The sequence below is a fragment of the Phoca vitulina genome, unplaced genomic scaffold (genome assembly GCF_004348235.1).
Source record: "Phoca vitulina isolate PV1807 unplaced genomic scaffold, GSC_HSeal_1.0 scaffold45, whole genome shotgun sequence".
Taxonomy (NCBI): domain Eukaryota; kingdom Metazoa; phylum Chordata; class Mammalia; order Carnivora; family Phocidae; genus Phoca; species Phoca vitulina.
The window spans coordinates 9,122,540-9,142,941 of record NW_022589748.1 but is presented as its reverse complement, the minus strand read 5'-3'; the positions used below and the strand labels follow the sequence as shown (position 1 = coordinate 9,142,941).

Below are 20,402 nucleotides of genomic sequence, written 5' to 3'. Positions count from 1 at the left end.
TTCATTCATTATCATTATATTTTGAGTCTCTCAATACAAAAGGGGGGCAGGGGACGGGTATTCCAGGACTCAGAAGGGCGAGGACTTCTGGCGTCGCCTCCTCCGGATGCAGCAGCTACACCGGCCGGGAACCCAGCAGTCCGATATTCTCATTGGTAGGGACTGTGAGAGTGCCCTCGGCCCTACTCGCCCCCCACCCCTTCCCCGCCCCACCCCCCACCCCCGCCTCCCGTAAGCGAAATTCTACTAGGGCTGGGCCGGAGGTCCAAGGCTCCCGGGTGAGCGCCGCTCCAGTGAAAGCCGACCAGCGAGCGTGTGGGAGTTCCGAGTCCAGCATGTGGGAAGCGGTCCGCCTAGGTCGCCGCTGGCGCATGCGTATCGGGGAGCCTAAGCCAGCGCGGCGCGGTCGCCATCGCTGGAAAACTTCCGTCAGATCCCGACTGGCACGGGCGGCTGGTCCAGCCCCAGGGACCCAGCCGCTGGGCGTCATTGGCTCAGGCAGTAGGGCCCTCATCACCCTGTCCCGCCTAGGTCGGGCCCGGCGGCGGCGGCGGCGGCGTGAGGGGGCGGAGCCGCCCAGAGCGCCCTTTGTCTGTGGAGGCTGGTGAGTGCGGCGCGCCGCGGGCCGGGAGGCTGGCGAGGGGGAGGGGCTGGCGGCGGCCCGAGGAGGGTACCCGGGTCGCCGTCGCCGCCCGCGTTCGACCCGGAGTCCCCCAGCAGCGCCCTCAGCCTTCCCCGAGACCCGCACCCCTTCTCTGGTAGAAAGGCCTCCCCATCCCAAGATTATAAACGTATTTTCCTCTGGTATCTTCTGCAGTTGATTTTTGTGTGGGCAAGGGTGGGTATCGTTTTTGGAAAGTTTTTCCCCATGGAAAGTTTTTCCCCATCTCAAGATCATTAAAACATTCACCTTTATTTTTTTCTACTGCTTTTAAAGAATTTTTTAATATCTTTTTTACATTTCTACCTGTATTTTGTTGGGTTATTAATTTTGCTGTAAGTTGTTAGATAGGAATATGCCTTTTCCCACTTGTCCTGCCATTAGATATTGAATCATTTTCCCACTGAATTGAAATGACACTTTTATTATATTCTGAAGGCGTGTATATTCTGCAAACCCTGATCTGTTTCCAGACAGTTTCTTTCACTGATCTGACAGTTTCTGCACTGATACCATTTTGTTTTAATTAAAAATACGTTTGAATATGTGACAGAGCAAATCTCCCTTAATTATGTCCTTTGACATAATGGTCTGTTTCTTTTGATGTATTTGAAATTGTGAAAAATGTAAAGGTACAAAAATTATAATTCTCTAAGAGACAGATTTGATCATGGTACTTAGTAGGTGCTCAGTAGATAATTATTAAATGAGGAATGTTTGTTGAAAGTCACTGTGTTGTTGAAAACTTACGTTTCCCTGTTGCCATCAGGATAATAGTCGACTTCCTTAGAAGTGCCCTCCAAGCCCTTTATGATCTTAATATTGCATACTGTTTTGCTTTCCACCCTTGCACATCATGCTGTAGCCATACCAAACTACCTAAACCTGGCCCAAAACCTTCTGGGAAAAATTCATTAATTTGATTATGTTAAAATTTTTAATTTCTGTATTCAAAAAGAACAAAGGGCTAAAAACAAGACACATGAAAATATTTACAACATGTGTAAGAGACAAAGGATTAATGGCCATAATATGTAAAGAGCCTCTGTTAATAGCAAAAAAAAAAAAAAAAAATAGGCAAAGGATACACATAGGCAATTTTTAGAAGAAATACAGGTAACCAAAACACACGCACAAATTTTTTTAATGCTTAACCTCATAAGTAACCATAGAATGCAAATGAAGACAAAGATATCTTTCACACAGTAGCCTGGCAACATATAAAAATAATGATGATACAGGGTGTTGAGGAAAGTGCCCAGGGAAGGGCACCAATTGTAAGACTGAGGAAGACACTTTGAATGGCAATTTGACAATACCTACCAAAATGTTAAATGAGCTCACACTGGCTCAGAAATAAAAAAAAAAAAAAAAAAAGAAATTTCATTCTGAAATCAGTCTTGCAGAAATACTTGCACAGGTACATAAGGAGGTATGTAAAAAGACGTTTATTACAATATTATTTGCAATTGTGAGAAATGAGTACAGCTTAAATGTTCACTAGGGATATGGTTAAATATATTATGATAGATCCATACAGTAGAATACTATACTGCTATAAAATAGAATAAGGTAGTTTATTTTGAAGTTAACAAACAAGGAAAGATCTCTAAGACATTTAGGGAATAAAGGCTGCTGCAGAACAGTGGCACATAGTATGGTGTGAGTTACATTAAGTAGGGATGTGGTTATATTATATATGTTCATAAATACCCAAAAAAGGATGTATACCAAATGACTGACGGTGAATTACTTCCAGGGAGGGAAGTAGAATAGGAGAGGGGTTGAAGGTCACCCAGTCTTACTCATATACTCCCAAATTTTGTGTGCTTTTGTTTTCATGTAGAATGTGTAAAAAACTTCTGAACATGTATAACTTGTGTAAGGAAAAAACAAAACAGAAAGGGAAAAATGAAGGGGGGAAATCGGAGGGGGAGATGAACCATGAGAGACTATGGACTCTGAAAAACAAACTGAGGGTTCTAGAGGGGAGGGGTGTGGGGGGTTAGGTTAGCCTGGTGATGGGTATTAAAGAGGGCATGTACTGAATGGAGCACTGGGAGTTATACACAAACAATGAATCATGGAACACTACGTCAAAAACTAACGATGTAATGTATGGTGATTAACATAACATAATAAAATAAAATAAAAAAAAAACCCTCACCCACACTTAGGACCTACACAGGGGAGAAAAACATTTTATGATGTAGAAAATTTTTAAATTAACTTCTTTAAAAAAAAAAGCAAAGAATAAAAGACAAATGATAACATGGAGACTACATTTGTTATTTATGTTATCACAAGGGAGTTGCTCTTTACTGTCTGTGTTCAGGGGTCCCTAAGACCACCCTCAGGTTCAGTGATTTGCTAAAAGGACTCAGAACTCAGCAAAATTGTTATACTTAGAGTAGCATGAGTATTACAGTGAAAAGATACAGATTAAAATTAGCAACAACAAAAAAAAAGCAGGAGAGCAGAGTCCAGGAGAGACCAGGTACAAAGCTTCCAGTTGTCTTCTCTCAATAAGACTCATGCAGATAGTGTTTAATTCTCCCAGAAGTGATGTGTAATAACACATATGCAGTATTGCCAACCAGGGAATCTCATCCAAACTTTGGCATCCAGAGTATTTATTGGACGTTGGTCATGTAGGCATAGCTGACCGGCTGTGTTACCGACCTTCAGTCTCCAGTCCCTCCAGAGATACCACATGGCCCAAGAATCCCACCATAAATCCTATTTTAGCAAAAACTTTCTGACCTGACAAAGCCTCAGGTAAACAGACACTTTTTTTTTTTTAATAGTAGCATCATACTGTGGTTTTATTTGCACTTCTTTTTTTTTTAATTTTTTATTGTTATGTTAATCACCATACATTACATCATTAGTTTTAGATGTAGTGTTCCATGATTCACTGTGCATAACACCCAGTGCTCCATGCAGAACGTGCCCTCTTTAATACCCATCACCAGGCTAACCCATCCTCCCACCCCTCTCCCCTCTAGAACCCTCAGTTTGTTTTTCAGAGTCCATTGTCTGTCATGGTTTGTCTCCCCCTCCGATTTCCCCCCCTTCATTCTTCCCCTCCTGCTATCTTCTTCTTTTTTTTTTTTCTTAACATATATTGCATTATTTGTTTCAGAGGTACAGATCTGTGATTCAACAGTCTTGCACAATTCACAGCGCTCACCATAGCACATACCCTCCCCAGTGTCTATCACCCAGCCACCCCATCCCTCCCACCCCACCCCCCACTCCAGCAACCCTCAGTTTGTTTCCTGAAATGAAGAATTCCTCATATCAGTGAGGTCATATGATACATGTCTTTCTCTGATTGACTTATTTCGCTCAGCATAACACCCTCCAGTTCCATCCACGTCGTTGCAAATGGCAAGATCTCATTCCTTTTGATGGCTGCATAATATTCCATTGTATATATATACCACATCTTCTTTATCCATTCATCTGTCGGTGGACATCTTGGCTCTTTCCATAGTTTGGCTATTGTGGACATTGCTGCTCTAAACATTGGGGTGCACGTACCCCTTCAGATCCCTACATTTGTATCTTTGGGGTAAATACCCAGTAGTGCAATTGCTGGATCGTAGGGTAGCTCTATTTTCAATTTTTGAGGAACCTCCATACTGTTTTCCAGAGTGGCTGCACCAGCTTGCATTCCCACCAACAGTGTAGGAGGGTTCCCCTTTCTCCGCATCCCCGCCAACATCTGTCGTTAACAGAGACACTCTTAACAGGCAGGATGTTGCAAGGCATTATATAGGTTATCTCTCAGGAACCACACCAGGCTAAAACCTTTCCTTAAAATGTGCAGAGTTTGGACCACCCAGACCCATTCAATTAATCCTTTCCAGCACAATATACTTTGTAATAAAGAATTCTTACAAATCAATAAAAGGCAAAATGGTAGAAAGGTGGACAAATGACACAAAGAGTAATTTATAAAAGATGAAATATGAAAGCTAAAAATATAAAAGTTCTGCCTCCCATGTTATCTAAGAATTAATATTAAAGCAGCAATCATATACTGTTTATGTATTATATTTTAAAAGAATAATGCTTATTAGTCTTGGCTAATGGTCACTCTCATATATGGTTGATGAATTAGTGAAATGATACAACCTTCCTCAATAATTTTTTACCTTCGTTTTGATCCAGCAGTTCCACTGCTAGGAATTTACCCTAAAGAAATACGCAGACAGAATTATGCCAAAACTGTACATTGTTTGCTGTTGTCTATAACAGCAGAAAGAAAGAAAGAAAGAAAGATAGAAAGTTCCTGAAAAAGTTTATTAATAATGAAGTTGTTAAATAAATTTTGGCTATTGCATGCATTGATTGTACTAGGACACTAATTTTTTTTATTTTTTATTTACTTGTTTATATATTTATATGTGTATAAATATATATTTATGTTTATTTATTATTAATTTTTAATTCCAGTATACTTAACATATAGTGTTACATTAACTTCAGGTGTACAATAATGATCCAGCAATTCTGTATATTACTCAGTGCTCACCATGATAAGTGTACTCTTTAATCCCCATCACCTATTTCACCTATCCCCCACCCACCTTATCCCCCCTACCCACCTCCCCTGTGGTAACTATGAGTTTGTTCTCTATATTTAGGAGTCTGTTTCTTGGTTTGTCTTTCTCTTTTTTTTTTCCTTTGCTCATTTGTTTTGTTTCTTAAATTCCACATATGAATAAAATCATATGACATGTGTCTTTCTCTGACAGACTTATTTCAGTTAGCATAATATTCTCTAGCTCCATCCATGCTGTTGCAAATGGCAAGATTCCATTCTTTTTGATGGCTGAGTAATATTCCTCTGTGTGTGTGTGTGTGTGTGTGTGTGTGTGTGCCACATTTTTTTTTTTTTACAATTTGTTTTTTTTTTTTTTTTTTCTGTGTGGAAAGTGACCATTTTTTTAATTTAAATTTTATTAGCATATAGTGCAATACTGGTTTCTGGAGTAGAATTCAGTGATTCATCACTTACATACAACACACAATGCTCCTCACAACAAGTGCCCTCTTTAATACCCATCACCCATCCCCCACCCACATCCCTCCATCAACCCTCAGTTTGTTCTCTGTCTTTAAGAGTCACTTATGGCTTGTTTCCCTGTCTCTTTTTCTTTCCCCCCTTCCCATATGTTCATCTGTTTTCTTTCTTAAATTCTACATATGAGTGAGACCATATGATATTTGTCCTTCTCTGACTGACTTATTTCACTTAGCATAATACACTCTAGCTCCATCCATGTCGTTGCAAATGGCAGGGTTTCATTCTTTTTGATGGCTGAGTAATATTCCATTGTATATATATACCACATCTTCTTTATCCATTCATCAGTTGATGGACATTTGGGCTCTCTCCATAGTTTGGCTGTTGTTGATAATGCAGCTGTAAACATTGGGGTGCATGTACCCCTTCAAATCTGTATTTTTGTATCCTTGGAGTAAATACCTAGGAGTGCAATTGCTGGGTGATAGGGTAGTTCTATTTTTAACTTTTTGAGGAACTTCCAAACTGTTCTCCAGAGTGACTGCACTGGTTTGCATTCCCCCCAACAGTGCAAGAGGGTTCCTTTTTCTCCACAGCCTCACCAACACCTGTTGTTTCTTGTGTTGTTCATTTTAGCCATTCTGACAGGTGTGATATCTTATTGTAGTTTTGATTTGCATTTCTCTCATGATGAGTGATATTGAGCATTTTTTTCATGTGTCTGTTGGCCATCTGGATGTCTTCTTTGGAGAAATGTCTGTTCATTTCTTATTTATTTACTTACTTACTTATTTATTTACTTATTATTTTAAATATTCCTGGTGTGGAGCCCAGTTCAGGGCTTGAACTCACAACCCTGAGATCAAGACCTGAACTGAAATCGAGAGTCGGACAGTTAACCGACTGAGCCACCCAGCCACCCCTGCTCATTTCTTCTGCCCATTTTTAATTGGATTATTTGTTTTTTGGCTGTTAAGTTGTATAAATTCTTTATATATTTTGGATACTAGCCCTTCATCAGGTATGTCATTTGCAAACATCTTCTGCCATTCAGTAGGTTACCTTTTACTTTTGTTGATTGTTTCCTTTGATGTGCAGAAGCTTTTTATTTTGATGAAGTTCCAATAGTTTATTTTTGCTTTTATTTTCCTTGCCTCAGGAGACCTATCTAGAAAAATGTTGCTATAGTCAATGTCAGAGACATTACTGCCTGTGCGGTCTAATAGAATTTTTTATGGTTTTAGGTCTAACATTTAGGCCTTTAATCCATTTGAATTTAAATTTGTATATGGTATAAGAAAGTGGTCCAGTTTCATTCTCTTGCACATAGCTGTCCCGTTTTCCCAACACCATTTGTTGAAGAGACTGTATGACCCTAATTTTTTAATGATATTTAGAGTTTTGTCTTCTGTCCTGAAGTGATATACACAATATTGTCAATTAAAATCCACGTTTCAAAAAAGAAAATTATATATGTAATAATGATATATATATGTATATATAATTATAATATGTGTGTATATTTGCATAGAAAAAGACTGCAAGTATATATCCCCAAAAAAGTAACTGGTTATCTCTGGGTGATGGTATGATTTTCTTTCTGCTTTTCTATATCTACAAAAAAACTTTGTTTTAATATTTGTCAGAAAATAAAATGAAGGTATTTCCAAGGTAGAGAAAGGGTGTGGGGAGAGATCAGTCTGGCTACAGTATGAAGAAAATATTGGACTAAAGTTAAGGACTAGTTCGATGAGTGTGGCAGTAGTCAAAGTGAGAGATGATAGTGGCTTGAATCAAGGTAGTGGAATTGAAGATGGAGCATTCACTACATATTTAAGGGGATAAATTTACCAGGGTTTGACTTTAATTGAAGAGAGAGACTAAGGGAAAGAAAGAGAGGTCAGGAATGGCATTCAGGTTTCAGGCTTGCTGGTGCTATTCATTGAGATAGGGAATTTAATAGGAGAGTAAAAATAATATGTAACATGTAAATATGGCTACCATGTGCTATTATGTTCTAAATGTTTTCAGAATATTCACTCACTTAATCCTCACAACAAACCCATGAGGTAAGTACTATTATTATTAGTTTTGCAGATGAGGAAAGTGAAGCATAGAAAGGTTGACTAACTTACACAACCAAACTCACACAGCTAGTAAGTTGTGGAGCTGGGAATCAAACCCAATCAGTTTGGCAGTAGAGTTGGTATTCGTACATACTTCACTCTCTTGCAAATATATGACAAGAGACTTAAGAGAAAATGAGTTTTGGACATGTTAGGTTTGAGAAATCTGAGAGACATATGCCTGGGGATGTCCACTAAGGTAGTTGGGTATGTATGTGGTTATGTAGCTCAGAAGAGATGATCAGTGAAACCATGGCAGTGGGTAAAGCTGAAGGAAGCCACCTGAGAGTAAATAGAAGAGAATAAATACAAATACTAACAAATGGATATAACTGTATTACAAGTGAATGATATAACCACACTGAAGGAAGTGGCAAAGAAAAAAACTCAAGTAACTTCAGGAAACACTCTCTTGGTTGGATACTGTATAACTAAAGACAAAGAGAACACTACATAAATGCTGTAATCAAGTTAATAAATGTGTTTCTCACAGGGATATGAGTTAATTCTGAAACTATGTATATACTAAAATGAACAAATAAGTAAATATATTGTGGATACTAAGAGTCAACAATTTTTTATTGTTGAAGAAAGAAGTTACCAATGACAAAAGGAAGAAGACTAAAATGAGCCCTGAGGTATTGGATTGGAATCAGGTGTCAGTATGAACTCATGGCATTTAATACATAGATGAACACAATAGAAGTATGTATGTGTATGATTAATATGCATACATATATATCTTTCCTATCTCTGCTAGAGGGCCTAGAAGCAATGATACCCCAGTAGCAGTGAGCACACCTAGCACTCAGATCTTTGTTTCTAAGCATTTCTCCAATAAGAGGAACTCTGGCTGTTGGACAGGTAGTTGATTTCCAGGGCTGGGCAGGGATAATACAAGAGTCTGAAACATTTTATGGTGCCAGGAAGTGCTCAAAATAGGATAGAGGCTGGTCAAAATAACATAGGAGCCTTCTATTAGCCAAAACTGAAACAATTTGTACAATAAAATAAATAATGATAATATTGGAGTTTATAAAACAAAATAAATATTCATGAGTTTATAGAGATATAAATAAATTAGTAAATAAATGATAAGAGATAAGGAGCAGCTTTTCCTTACAGAAAAATTCCAATTAATAAATTAGTGGGAAAGAGAGAAATAGAGAAATCACCATTAGGCAAACACCATACTACTAATTGTTGCAGACAAGATACACTGATGGATGCTAAAATTAGTGGGTTTCACATATGATCTCACTCATATGTGGAATTTAAGAAAGAAAACAGATGAACATATGGGAAGGGGGAAAAGAAAAAAAGGAGAGAGGGAAGCAAGCCATAAGTGACTCTTAAAGACAGAACAAACTAAGGGTTGATGGAGGGATGTGGGTGGGGGTTGGGCTAGGTGGGTGATGGGTATTAGAGGGCACTTGTTGTGAGGAGCATCGTGTGTTGTATGTAAGTGATGAATCACTGAAATCTACTCCAGAAACCAATATTGCACTATATGTTAACTTAAAAAATTTTAAATAAATAAAACTTAAGGCAAGCTAAAAAAATGAAAATAAAATAAAATTAGTGGGTTTGAGAAGAATCCAGATATTTGTATAGTATCTCCCCAAGATATTTATTAGCTGCGAAGAGAAAGATGGTAGCTTTACAATGGAGAAACGGGGTAAACACCACCTTAACCCAGTGATAAAGGTTAAAATTATCATTAATGAGGCATATCAGCAGCATAAACCCATGAATATGATGCACTAAGAAAGATACAAATCACTTCTGTGATATTCCAAAAAATACTTAACTTCTTTCCAATCATGAGAAAACATCAGACAAACCCAAATTAAGGGACCCTGTAAAATAACTCATCAGTACTCTTCAAAAGTAGTAAGCTCATGAAAGACAGAAAGGCTGAGGAACTTATAGATTGGAGAAGACCAAGGGGGAAAAAAGCAACTAAATGCCATGTGAGATCCTGCATCAGAGAAAAAATATTAGTGGAGAAACTGGTAAATTTTGAATAGTTTGAATTAATAGTATTATACCAATTTAAGTTCCTGCTTTTGATTATTGTACCCTGGTCTTATAAAACATTAACATTAGGACAAGTGGGGTGGAATGTATGTGGGAATTGTGTACTGCTTTTGCAACTTTACTATAAGTCTAAAATTGGTTCAAAATAAAAAGTTAAAAAATTAAAAAATAGAAGAGTAAACACCAGAACCCTTTTATTTACTCACTTAGCAAATATTATTGAGTACCTACTATGAGCCACATACTGAGAGCATTAAAAGTAGAATAGTAAATAAGACAGAACAGCTTCCTGCCTTCATGGAGATTAACATCACACAATGGTGAGGTATAAATAAAAATAATGACTATACAAATAATTACAATGATAAAAAGTGCTAGCAAAAACAGGAAGATGTCAATGAGGGACCTCACTTGGTCTGTGATACCAAAATCTTCCTTGATTTAAGCTGAGACCTGAAGGAAGAGTAGGTACCATCTGGAGAGGAGGGGCAGGGGAGTATGGCACACTTAAGGACTTAAAAGCAGAACAGTGTAAATGAAGCCTTAAAAACAAGCAGGAGAGTGGCTTGAGAAGTCAGGAAGCGGTCACAGGATTTTTTATGGCCCTGTACTCCAGCCTAAGAACTGTAGAGAGCCACTAAAGAATTTCAAAGTGAAGGACTGATGTGATCAGGTTTGTATGTATACTTTACAAGTAAAGATGCCTTTACTTCATCTGTGGAGGGAACAAAAATAGATAATGGAAAATCCTAAGGAACAACAATCTGTAAATGATAAGCAGAGGAAAAGGGACTAGTGCATAGCTCACTGAGAAAGACGGTGGACATAAAGCAAAACACAGTTGTCCGCAGTGTCAGATACCCATCAGAGCTCAAGAAGTAACGAACTCCATTGCTTGAACAACATCAGGGTTTTTGGTATTCCTACTCAGAGCAGTTTCAGTGGTGTGCTGATGGTGAACAGAGGAAAGGTCATAGATAATCGAAAAATAAATAGGTAATGAGGAAGTAGAGACAAGTATTGACAATCCTTTGAAGAGTTGTAGCCTTGAAAAAAGAATGGATCGTAGTTACAAATGGGCACATAGTCAGTGAAAGTTTGTTTTTTTTTTTTTAGAAGGGTTTTCTTTTTTCTTTTTTTTTTTTTTTAAAGATTTTATTTATTTATTTGACAGAGAGAGACACAGCGAGAGAGGGAACACAAGCAGGGGGAGTGGGAGAGAGAGAAGCAGGCTTCCCGCAGAGCAGGGAGCCCGATGTGGGGCTCGATCCCAGGACCCTGGGATCATGACCTGAGGCGAAGGCAGACGCTTAACGACTGAGCCACCCAGGCGTCCCTCAGTGAAAGTTTTTAATGTTGGGAGATATAGTAAAAGGTTTTAAATTATGACAGGAAGGAGTCAATAAAAGTGACAGATAAAGTTGAAGATAGAGGAATGAGAAGATACATGCTAGATTCGGGCCTGTAGTCAGTCTAGAGAGAAAGGTCTGATTCAAGGGAAGAAATACTTCTTAAAGCAAGTCCCTGGGCCAGGAATACCCCCCAGAGATGCTATTTCATTACGTCTGGGATAGGACCAGTGAATCTGCTTTTCAGCAAATGGCATGATTCAAGTGATCTTCAGACCACACTATGACAAACACTGCTCTTTTTTCTATTTTTCCATTATGTTAAGCCATTCCTGTCTTCATTTCCTTACCCATCCATCCAGTCCAGAACCTAAGGTCTCCTGATTCATAGTCTAGTGTTTTATAAGGTAAGAAAGACTTCAAAAGTGCTGTGGTACTGGAAGTAGGTGACTGAAATAGAATGAAGGTGAAAATCATTGGCATTGAGGAAGTTAAGGAGATGAGAGGCTCTGTTAGTTGCTCTGAATTCCTGCTTGCATCAGAATCACTTGTGAGGCACTTAAAAAAAATGTGTAGATGCCAGACTTCATCTCAACAGATTCTGGTTTAGTAGCTCTTGGGTGGAGCCTGGACATGTATACATTTACATATGTATAACTTAAAATCTGGGCTGAGTTTAATGCACAGCCCCGATTGAGAACTACTACAGAAGTTTTCTACACGGTCGATAAAGTTCACTCAGATTTTTGGAAGAGCTTGGAGGGAAGGGTGTTAAGTCCAAAGTCATTTTTCATCTGAATTGAGTATAATTCTGGTATTCCTTAGGCAGTCAAGGGAATTTGTTACTTTCCAAGCCATCATGGTTACTTATTTGAAAAAGCCTGTGGTAATCCCACAGCCTTCTCTGGAAAAGTCTATGTGTGTATTGTATGAAAAATTACACACTGTTTGGGGGTGGGGAGTGGTTGGTTTTGGGCAGTTTTGTGTATGTATCTTTCCAATACAGGAATTAAAAGGGAAATTATGAGAAGAAAGGAGATCAGATTTAAAAAATGGTAGAGGGGTGCCTGGGTGGCTCAGCCAGTTAAGCATCTGCCTTCAGCTCAGGTCAAAATGTCAGGGTCGCCTAGAGCTCCGTATCAGGCTCCCTGCTCAGCGGGGAGTCTTCTCCCTCTGCCTCTGCCTGTCGCTCCCCCTGCTTGTGCTCTCTCACTCTCTCTCAAATAAATAAATAAAATCTTTTAAAAAAAAATGGTAGAGAACAAGTGCTAAGAAGAACTTCAAAGTATACTAGAAGGAACCTAGGGCTGTGAACCAGGGGATCTTCAGTTTTAGAATCCTTCATTAAACCAAAAAACTGAGAACTAAATCAGTGTTTCCAAAGATGTGTTCTTTGGAACCCTAGTCCCACCAGATGCCATAAAAAATTCTCAAATAACAAAATTTGCATAGAATATATAATATATCTGACACAGTCCTCATCTCCTTGGGTTTACACATAATGAAGGAGAAACCCTGTTCTGCCTAACTTGGTAAATGCAGGGTTTTTTTGGTTGTGAATAGGTGGTTTTGAGGTGATTGGGTTTGAAACATCAGAGCATTCACATAGATTCTGTCTGTCTCTTTAGAGAGTAGGACCTTTTTAGACCTTTGCTTGGTGAAATAGGACCTGCTTCTTTTTTTTTTTTTTTTTTTAAAGATTTTATTTATTTATTCATTTGAGAGAGCGAGAATGAGAGAAAGAGAGAGCACATGAGAGGGAGGAGGGTCAGAGGGAGAAGCAGACTCCCTGCTGAGCAGGGAGCCCGATGCGGGACTCGATCCAGGGACTCCAGGATCATGACCTGAGCCGAAGGCAGTCGCTTAACCAACTGAGCCACCCAGGCGCCCCTAGGACCTGCTTCTTAAAGTGCTTCTAAATTACTCCTGAAAGGTCTGCTTCTTAGTCAGCTGGTTGTAAAATTTTGGATTCATGCCATATCTTGAGCAGTGAATGGCTTCCTCATCTAATAGGACAATTCCACTGGAACTGTAATCTTCTCTTTTTAAAAAAATTGCTTCTCAGGAATGACTTCATTATTCAGTTCCATTACTAACTTTTGAGAGAAATTTTCCAGGCCAAGCTTTGTGAACAGAAAAAGAATGTATTCTCCCATGTTTATTAGCAATTCAATACATTTTACTCTCTTGTTAATTTTGGTGAAAGTCTTTCTGAAAATCTTTCACTAAGGAAGGACCACATGTTTTTTTTTCTGAGAAGGTGGGTAAGAACTGAGGCTAAAGTTTATTGTAGCTGATGGATCTGTACATCTCTGCTTTTTGTAATGTGTGAATCTGAGAAATTCTAAAAATGCTTTTTGACTGTTTTTAAGGAATTCTATACCGTAGCGTGCCCTATCTTTATGAACGGGTAGTTTATATGTTTCTTTACAGACTCTCTAGGTCCCGAGGTGACTGAGGCTGCTGGATTTCTTTTGTTGACTGGTGCATCTCATTACAGGTGCTCAATCTGATATTGTATCTTACAAGATCCCTGCCAGGAGAGAGATTCGAATATCATAGTGAAGTCTGTACATGAAGGATTGATGCCTTTAGGGGAAAGAAAGTAATAGCCACCTTCAGGAACCGCCACATCTCAACTCTGCATGAACAAAGCAAGATTCTGAGAGTGGCTGCCCTGAGAAGCAGAAATCATTCTGGGGATAGCCACTGGCTCCTGAGGTTCTATCAGAGATGAGGCACCTTTAACACCTGAGAGTGACTATTCTCCATAAGGCACTGGAAAATCAGCTTTCAGGGACTGACAAGGACACTGAAGCTGTTAGTAATAGTGTATCTACCGATGTCCTTCTAGAAGAGAGCAAAGCTTTGGTGATATTACAACTTAAGAACTGCAAAGAGGTGTAGTAATCCTGGTGGAGGACTGATTCCAGGTACTCAAAAAGGAAGGTAAACATTCTGAAAAATGAGAAGAGTGACATCTCCTTTGTGTATTCTTAGATCATCTTAAAAAGAGTAAAGGAAAGAAGATCTCTGGAGTTTGAGTTTGGGGATGAATTTATCCCCTTAAAGAATAAGATTAGTCCCAGGTGCCTGGGTGGCTCAGTTGGTTAAGCAACTGCCTTCGGCTCAGGTCATGATCCTGGAGTCCCTGGATCGAGTCCTGCAACGGGCTCCCTGCTCGGCAGGGAGTCTGCTTCTCCCTCTGACCCTCCCCCCTCTCATGTGCTCTCTCTCATTCTCTCTCTCTCAAATAAATAAATAAAATCTTAAAAAAAAAGAAGAAGAAGATTAGTCCCTCAACATGTTTTCTGTATCAGCTCATCTCAGTGGTTCTCATTTCCTACTTAGAATCACTTGGAGACTTTAGAATTTAAAATGCTGTTTCCCAAGCCCACCCCAGACCAATTTGTATAATACTGGATTTATCCAAATCTCTGGGCTAGATGGGTGATGGGTATTAAGGAGGGCACTTGTTATGATGAGCACTGGATGTTGTATGTAAGTCATGAATCACTGAATTCCACTCCTGAAACCAATATCCCACTATATGTTAACTAACCAGAATTTAAATAAAAATTTTAAAAAACAAAAACGAAAAACAAATCTCTGGGAATAGGGGCTGAGCATTGGCATTTTTTAAAAAAATTCCCCAGGTTGGGGCGCCTGGGTGGTTCAGTCGTTAGGCGTCTGCCTTTGGCTCAGGTCGTGATCCTGGAGTCCCTGGATCGAGTCCCGCATCGGGCTCCCTGCTCAGCGGGAGGCCTGCCTCTCCCTCTCTCACTCCCCTTGCTTGTGTTCCTTCTCTCACTGTGTCTCTCTCTGTCAAATAAATAAATAAAATCTTAAAAAAAAAATCCCCAGGTTGTGTAGTCAGGGCTAAAAACCACTGAGCTTTCTTGAGCTTCCCATATGCCACAATAAGAGAAAGAGAAAATCTTACATTGAATTCCTCAATAAGTTATCCAGCCTTTAAGCTTATGTCCTAAAGGGCTTCTCTCTAAACTGTCTGCCATTCTAACAGGAAACAAAAATTCCAAGAGTTAGTTTCAGCATTATTACCATGTATTTACCAGATGCTTCTTTTTTTCTTTTTCCCAGTTATGCCCTCTCACAATGCTATACTTTCCCAAGGGGGGAACATGGAGGAGAAAGAAATGAGTGATGGATCACAGATAGTCAGGTCTCAGGTAAGTTCAGTTTTACTCTCCTCTGAAATGCTGTTACAGTTCTAAGAATATGGGTACTTTTATTTTTCAATTCTCAGAAGTGAATCCAGAGCCCTTTAGACTCTTGGGACAGATAATTTCTATAGGATGTTTCCCATTCACCTTATATCCCCTTTATAGCTCTTCTCTCCTTCCAGCATCATGGGCTCATGTCTGGGCTAGATATTGTATAAGAAACAAAAGAAACTATAGACTATCTTTTGATCACCCATCACTTAAACAACTCACCAGACTTTAAACAACACTTGCCGTTCTCTCTGTAAACAATCAGTGATGCCCAGGTCACAATGACTGCTTGGAGCTAATGGCATTATTAAATATGCCTGAGGACATCTGCCAGGAGTTAATGTTTATCAAGAATCTGTTGTACCTCTTGCAAAACCTGTTTAAGCCTATTGTTACTGTTCTATAATTTGATTAAGTATTATGTAAGCTGATGAGGTAGAACTATGACGAGGAGTTGTTTCTGTGAAAACTAGTTGAATGCTTTGGAAAGACCTTATAAATGCCAGTCACCTTCTAAAAAATTGCTATCAAATTATGTGTGAGCAAACTGTAACACACTGAAGCAAAATCATAAAAATCTTAGAGGATTCTACACCTATATTAGTTCCCAAGTGTCCCTTGCTTGTTGCATTTTAATGAAACAGAAACTGATGCATTATGGGTATGGACATATGATCATTAAAATCACTCTCAGAAAAGGTTTTGTTTCACATCAAAAGAGCACATGAATATACAATTATATATTTCAAATTAAAATGTTTAAGATATCTTCTATGGATCTCAACTTTAACTAGCTTTTTAGCTTAACACACCAGATACTAGTATCAGTTGCTTCAAATAGGAAGACATCTCTTGTTCCAAATTATATGAGATAAACATTATCTGTAGGTAGCCAATAAACTCATCGGAGGAGATTTTTACACACCTAAACCACACAACATTTAAAAAAGTGTAATGTTGGACTGCTACTAAGAATACAAAATACAACAAATACAAGAGGTACTCAGAGAAAGGAGAAATTTTATTGAGACTAGAAGGATGAGGGTAGGCTTCATAAAGAAGGTGGAGTTTGAATTTGTGCTGATACTGGTTAGATTTGAAGATTAAAGAAGACGGGGCCATTGCAGACAGGAAATAAAATTTATGCAAGAGCAGGGACAATAAGGAGACTGTCAGCTCGAGTTGAGCATTTATTTGGAATGTTACTGCTTTGGGATCTTTGGGTTGCAGGGAATAGATTTATTCAGTTTACTCTTAATGATAAGACTCCCCACAGACAGGACTAGAAAGACATCAAGAACTAAAGTGATATATCTGCTTCTTGGCATTCTAGCCAAAGGAGTTTGTTTTAATTCTCCAGAATGACTTATTATGTTAAGAAAGAAGATGGTTCATTCAACAAAGTATTTTTTGAGCAGCTACAACGTGCCAGAAATTGTTCTTTGCATCAGATATACATCAGTAAGCAAAATAGGTATTCTTAAATCCAAGTTGCTTATAGTGTAACAGAAACAGTCACTCAACAAATATAGTAAGAATTGCAAATTAAGATGTTTATTATATGAAATAAGAAGGTGCTGTGAATGTGCATTAGAGAATCAGGGAAGAAACTCTCTAGGGAAGTGAAATTTAAGGTCAGATGTGAAGGATATATAAGAGTTATAAAAACTAAGTGGGGAAAAAAAGCATTTTAGGCATGTGGTAAATATTATGTGTAAAAACCATGGGTATATTTAAGAAGTTGAAAGGCCACCATTGTTGCAATGGAGGAAGGGAGAGAATGACTTGAGATAAGCTTGGGGAAGTATGCATGGCCTAAGTATACAGGCCCTTGTGGCCATGAGGAAAAGCTTGGGTTTTATTCTAAATGTAGTAGAAAGCCTTGGAAGGAAGTTAAGCAGGATAGTAAAATAAAAATTAACTGAATTCTACTTTAAAAATCACCCAGGTGTGGGGTGCCTAGGTGACTCGGTTAAGTGTCCGACTCTTGGTTTCAGCTCAGGTCGTGATCTGAGGTCGTGTGATCAAGCCCCTCATTGGGCTCTGTGCTCAGCGTGGAGTCTGCTTCAGATTCTCTCTCCCTCTCCCTCCTGCTCTGTCAAATAAATAAATAAAATCTTAAAAAAAAAAAAATCACCCAGGTGTGTGTTATATGACAAGTGAATTTGTGAGCAGCAAGAAAGGAAGGAGGAGAAATCCACTTAGGAAGCTACTGCCATATTGTATATGATAGAAAATAATAGCTTAAAACTAGAAGGTGGAGAAAAATAGGTGGATTTGAGGGCTTTGCTTTGGGAAACAGTAGAGATTAGCAAGAGTGGTAAAGGCAAAGGAAGAAAAAAGGTGATTTCAAAAAGATGTAGCCCAGGAAGTGGCAGGGTAATAGTAAATCAGCTCATGTCACTGCTCTGCTCAAAATGCATGGTTCCCATTTCACTCAGAGTGAAAACCAAAGTCTTCATGATGGCCCAGACAGTCCTACGGAATCTGGGCCTGTTACCCCTCTAACTTCATCATTTACTTTTCTACCCCTTGCTCATTCCACTCTAGCCACAGTGGTCACATTCTTCTTCCTTGAACATGCCACACACACTGTTGCCTTAAGGCCTTTGTACTGCTAACTTTTCAAGTCTTTTTTCAAGTATCACCTCTCCGGTGACATCTTTCCTGACCATCCTTTGTAAAGTTGCAACTGCCTCACCCCTCACTTTGTCAGACCCTCTTACTCTACTCTTCTTTTATCTTCTAACATAATGTATAATTTACCCAGTTACCATGTTTTTTGTCTACTTTCCCCTGCTAGAATGTAAGTAAGTTTCATAAGGGTGGGAAATTTTAGTCTTCCCCCCTCCCCGGTATATCTCAAGCACCATGATTGTCACATAGGAAGTACTAAATATTTCTTGAACAAATAGGAATTGGCATATTATAAAGATTGCATCTCAGACCAGTGGTGAAAAGATAGTTTATTCAATAATTGATGCTGACATTTCTGGGAGCCATCTGGATAAAGGTAAAGGTGAATCCATACCTCATACTTTACATTAGGATAGTCCTCAAATGGATCAAAGATTTAAATGTGAAAAATTAAGCCATAAAAATTTTATAAGAGGGGCACCTGGGCCGCTTAGTGGGTTAAGCGTCGGCCTTTGCCTCAGGTCATGATCCCAGAGTCCTGGGATCAACCCCCATGTCGAGCTTCCTGCTTAGCAGGAGAGTCTGCTTCTCCCTTTCCCTCTGCCCCTACCACTGCTCATGCTCACTTTCTCTCTCTCTCTTTCTCTCACTTTCTCTCTTAAATAAATAAAAATCTTTTAAAAAAATTATAAGAAAAAAATGGAAGATGTAAGAGACCAGACACCATAAAACTCCTAGAAGAAAACAAAGGTGGTAAGCTCCTTGGCATCGGTCTTAGTGATATTTTTTGGGATCTGACTCCAGAAGCAATGGCTACAAAAGCAAAAATAAACAAATGGGACTCCACCAAACCAAAAGGCTTCTGCACAGGGAAAGAAACCATCAACAAAATAAAAAAGGAACCTACTGAGTGGGAGAAGATATTTGCAATCACATATCAGATAAGAGGTTAATACCCAGAATATACAGAGAACTCATATAGGTCAGTAACAAAAAAAACCAAGCAATCCGATTTAAAAAATGAGCAGAGGATCTGAATAGACATTTTTTCCAAAGAAGACATACAGACCAATGAAAAGATGCTCAACATCACTAATCATTAGGGAAATGCCAGCCAGAACCACAGTGAGATATTACCTCACACCTGTCAGAATGACTGTTATCAAAAAGATAAAAATTAACAAGAGTTGGCAAGGCTGTAGAGTTGTTGGTGAGACTACATTAGTGCAGCCACTGTGGAAAACAGTATGGAGGTTGCTCAAAAAATTAAAAATAGAACTACCATACAATCCAGCAATTCCACTTCTGGGTATCTATATGAAGAAAACAAAAACACAAATTCAAAAAGATATATGCCCCCCTATGTTCTTTATAGCATTGTTTATAATAGCCAAGATATGAAATCAACCTAAATGTCCCTCAGTGGATGAATGGATAAAGAAGATGCAGTATGTGTGTGTGTGTGTGTGTGTGTGTGTGTGTGTGTATAACAATGGAATACTATTTGGCCATAAAAAGGAATGCAATCTGAGAGAAGTTAAGATGGTGGAGTAGTAGCGGGACCCTGAGCTTGCCTCGTCCGTTGAACACAGCTAGATCAAATCATTTTGAACACCTAGGAAATCAGTCTGAGGATTAAGAAAACAATCTGCACAATTGGAGGGAGCAAACATGGGAGATGCGAGGTTCAGAGTCATGAATTGGGGGAGAGAAAAGCTGTGATGCCACGAAGGTGAGGGAACGCTTTTTGTGGAGCAAAGTCAGGAAGAGAGGGAGAGAGTGGGAGAGAGAGCAGCATGTAGTGTTCGTACAATACACCATGGTGAGGGGATCCCCTGGGTCGCACTGGAAGAGATCACTTCCCTTCCTGGAGTACATTTGGAAGAGGGTATTTTGCCTCTCTAAGGACAAAGGGCACACAGGGAGCCAGTGAGCAGCCGTTCAGCAGCAGGGACAGAGAGGCACGGGCAGACCTGGTCACAGCTTTTCGCTGTGCATCACAATAGACTCCAGCCACTGTGCATACGTCATGTGACTGCTTTTCTGGGACAGAACAGTGCCAGGTGCACTGTGAGGCTCTCCTCCAGGGGAGGGGAGCAGGTCAGAGCCTTGCCAGGCCCTTTAAGATTTGAAGTTCTGAATCCCAACCACCAGCCAGAGAGAAAACAGGAGAATTGTGAACCGGGCATGCCAACAGCTGGGCACAGACAAGTTGAGGGCAGTAATCTGACCAAAGCCTAGAACACAGGAGTTTGTTCCCTTTTCTGTGAGGGCCTCCTGAACAGCGGCAGCCCCAAGTTTTCCCCTCCGCAGACA

General features: G+C 39.3%; 1 protein-coding gene across 2 annotated transcripts in view; it reads left to right on the top strand.

The window, feature by feature from the left end:
- Positions 1 to 339: 339 nt before the first annotated feature.
- Positions 340 to 20,402, top strand: part of MRPS17 (mitochondrial ribosomal protein S17) — a 101,237-nt gene continuing 81,174 nt past the window's right edge. Inside the window, exons 1-2 of one of the 2 annotated variants that reach the window (XM_032430715.1) lie at positions 340 to 604; positions 15,316 to 15,404. In XM_032430715.1, the coding sequence (XP_032286606.1) occupies positions 15,318 to 15,404 (87 nt within the window). In that variant the 5' untranslated portion in view covers positions 340 to 604; positions 15,316 to 15,317. The remainder of the gene's footprint in view (positions 605 to 15,315; positions 15,405 to 20,402) is intronic. The other variant, XM_032430716.1, reaches the window with a different exon arrangement.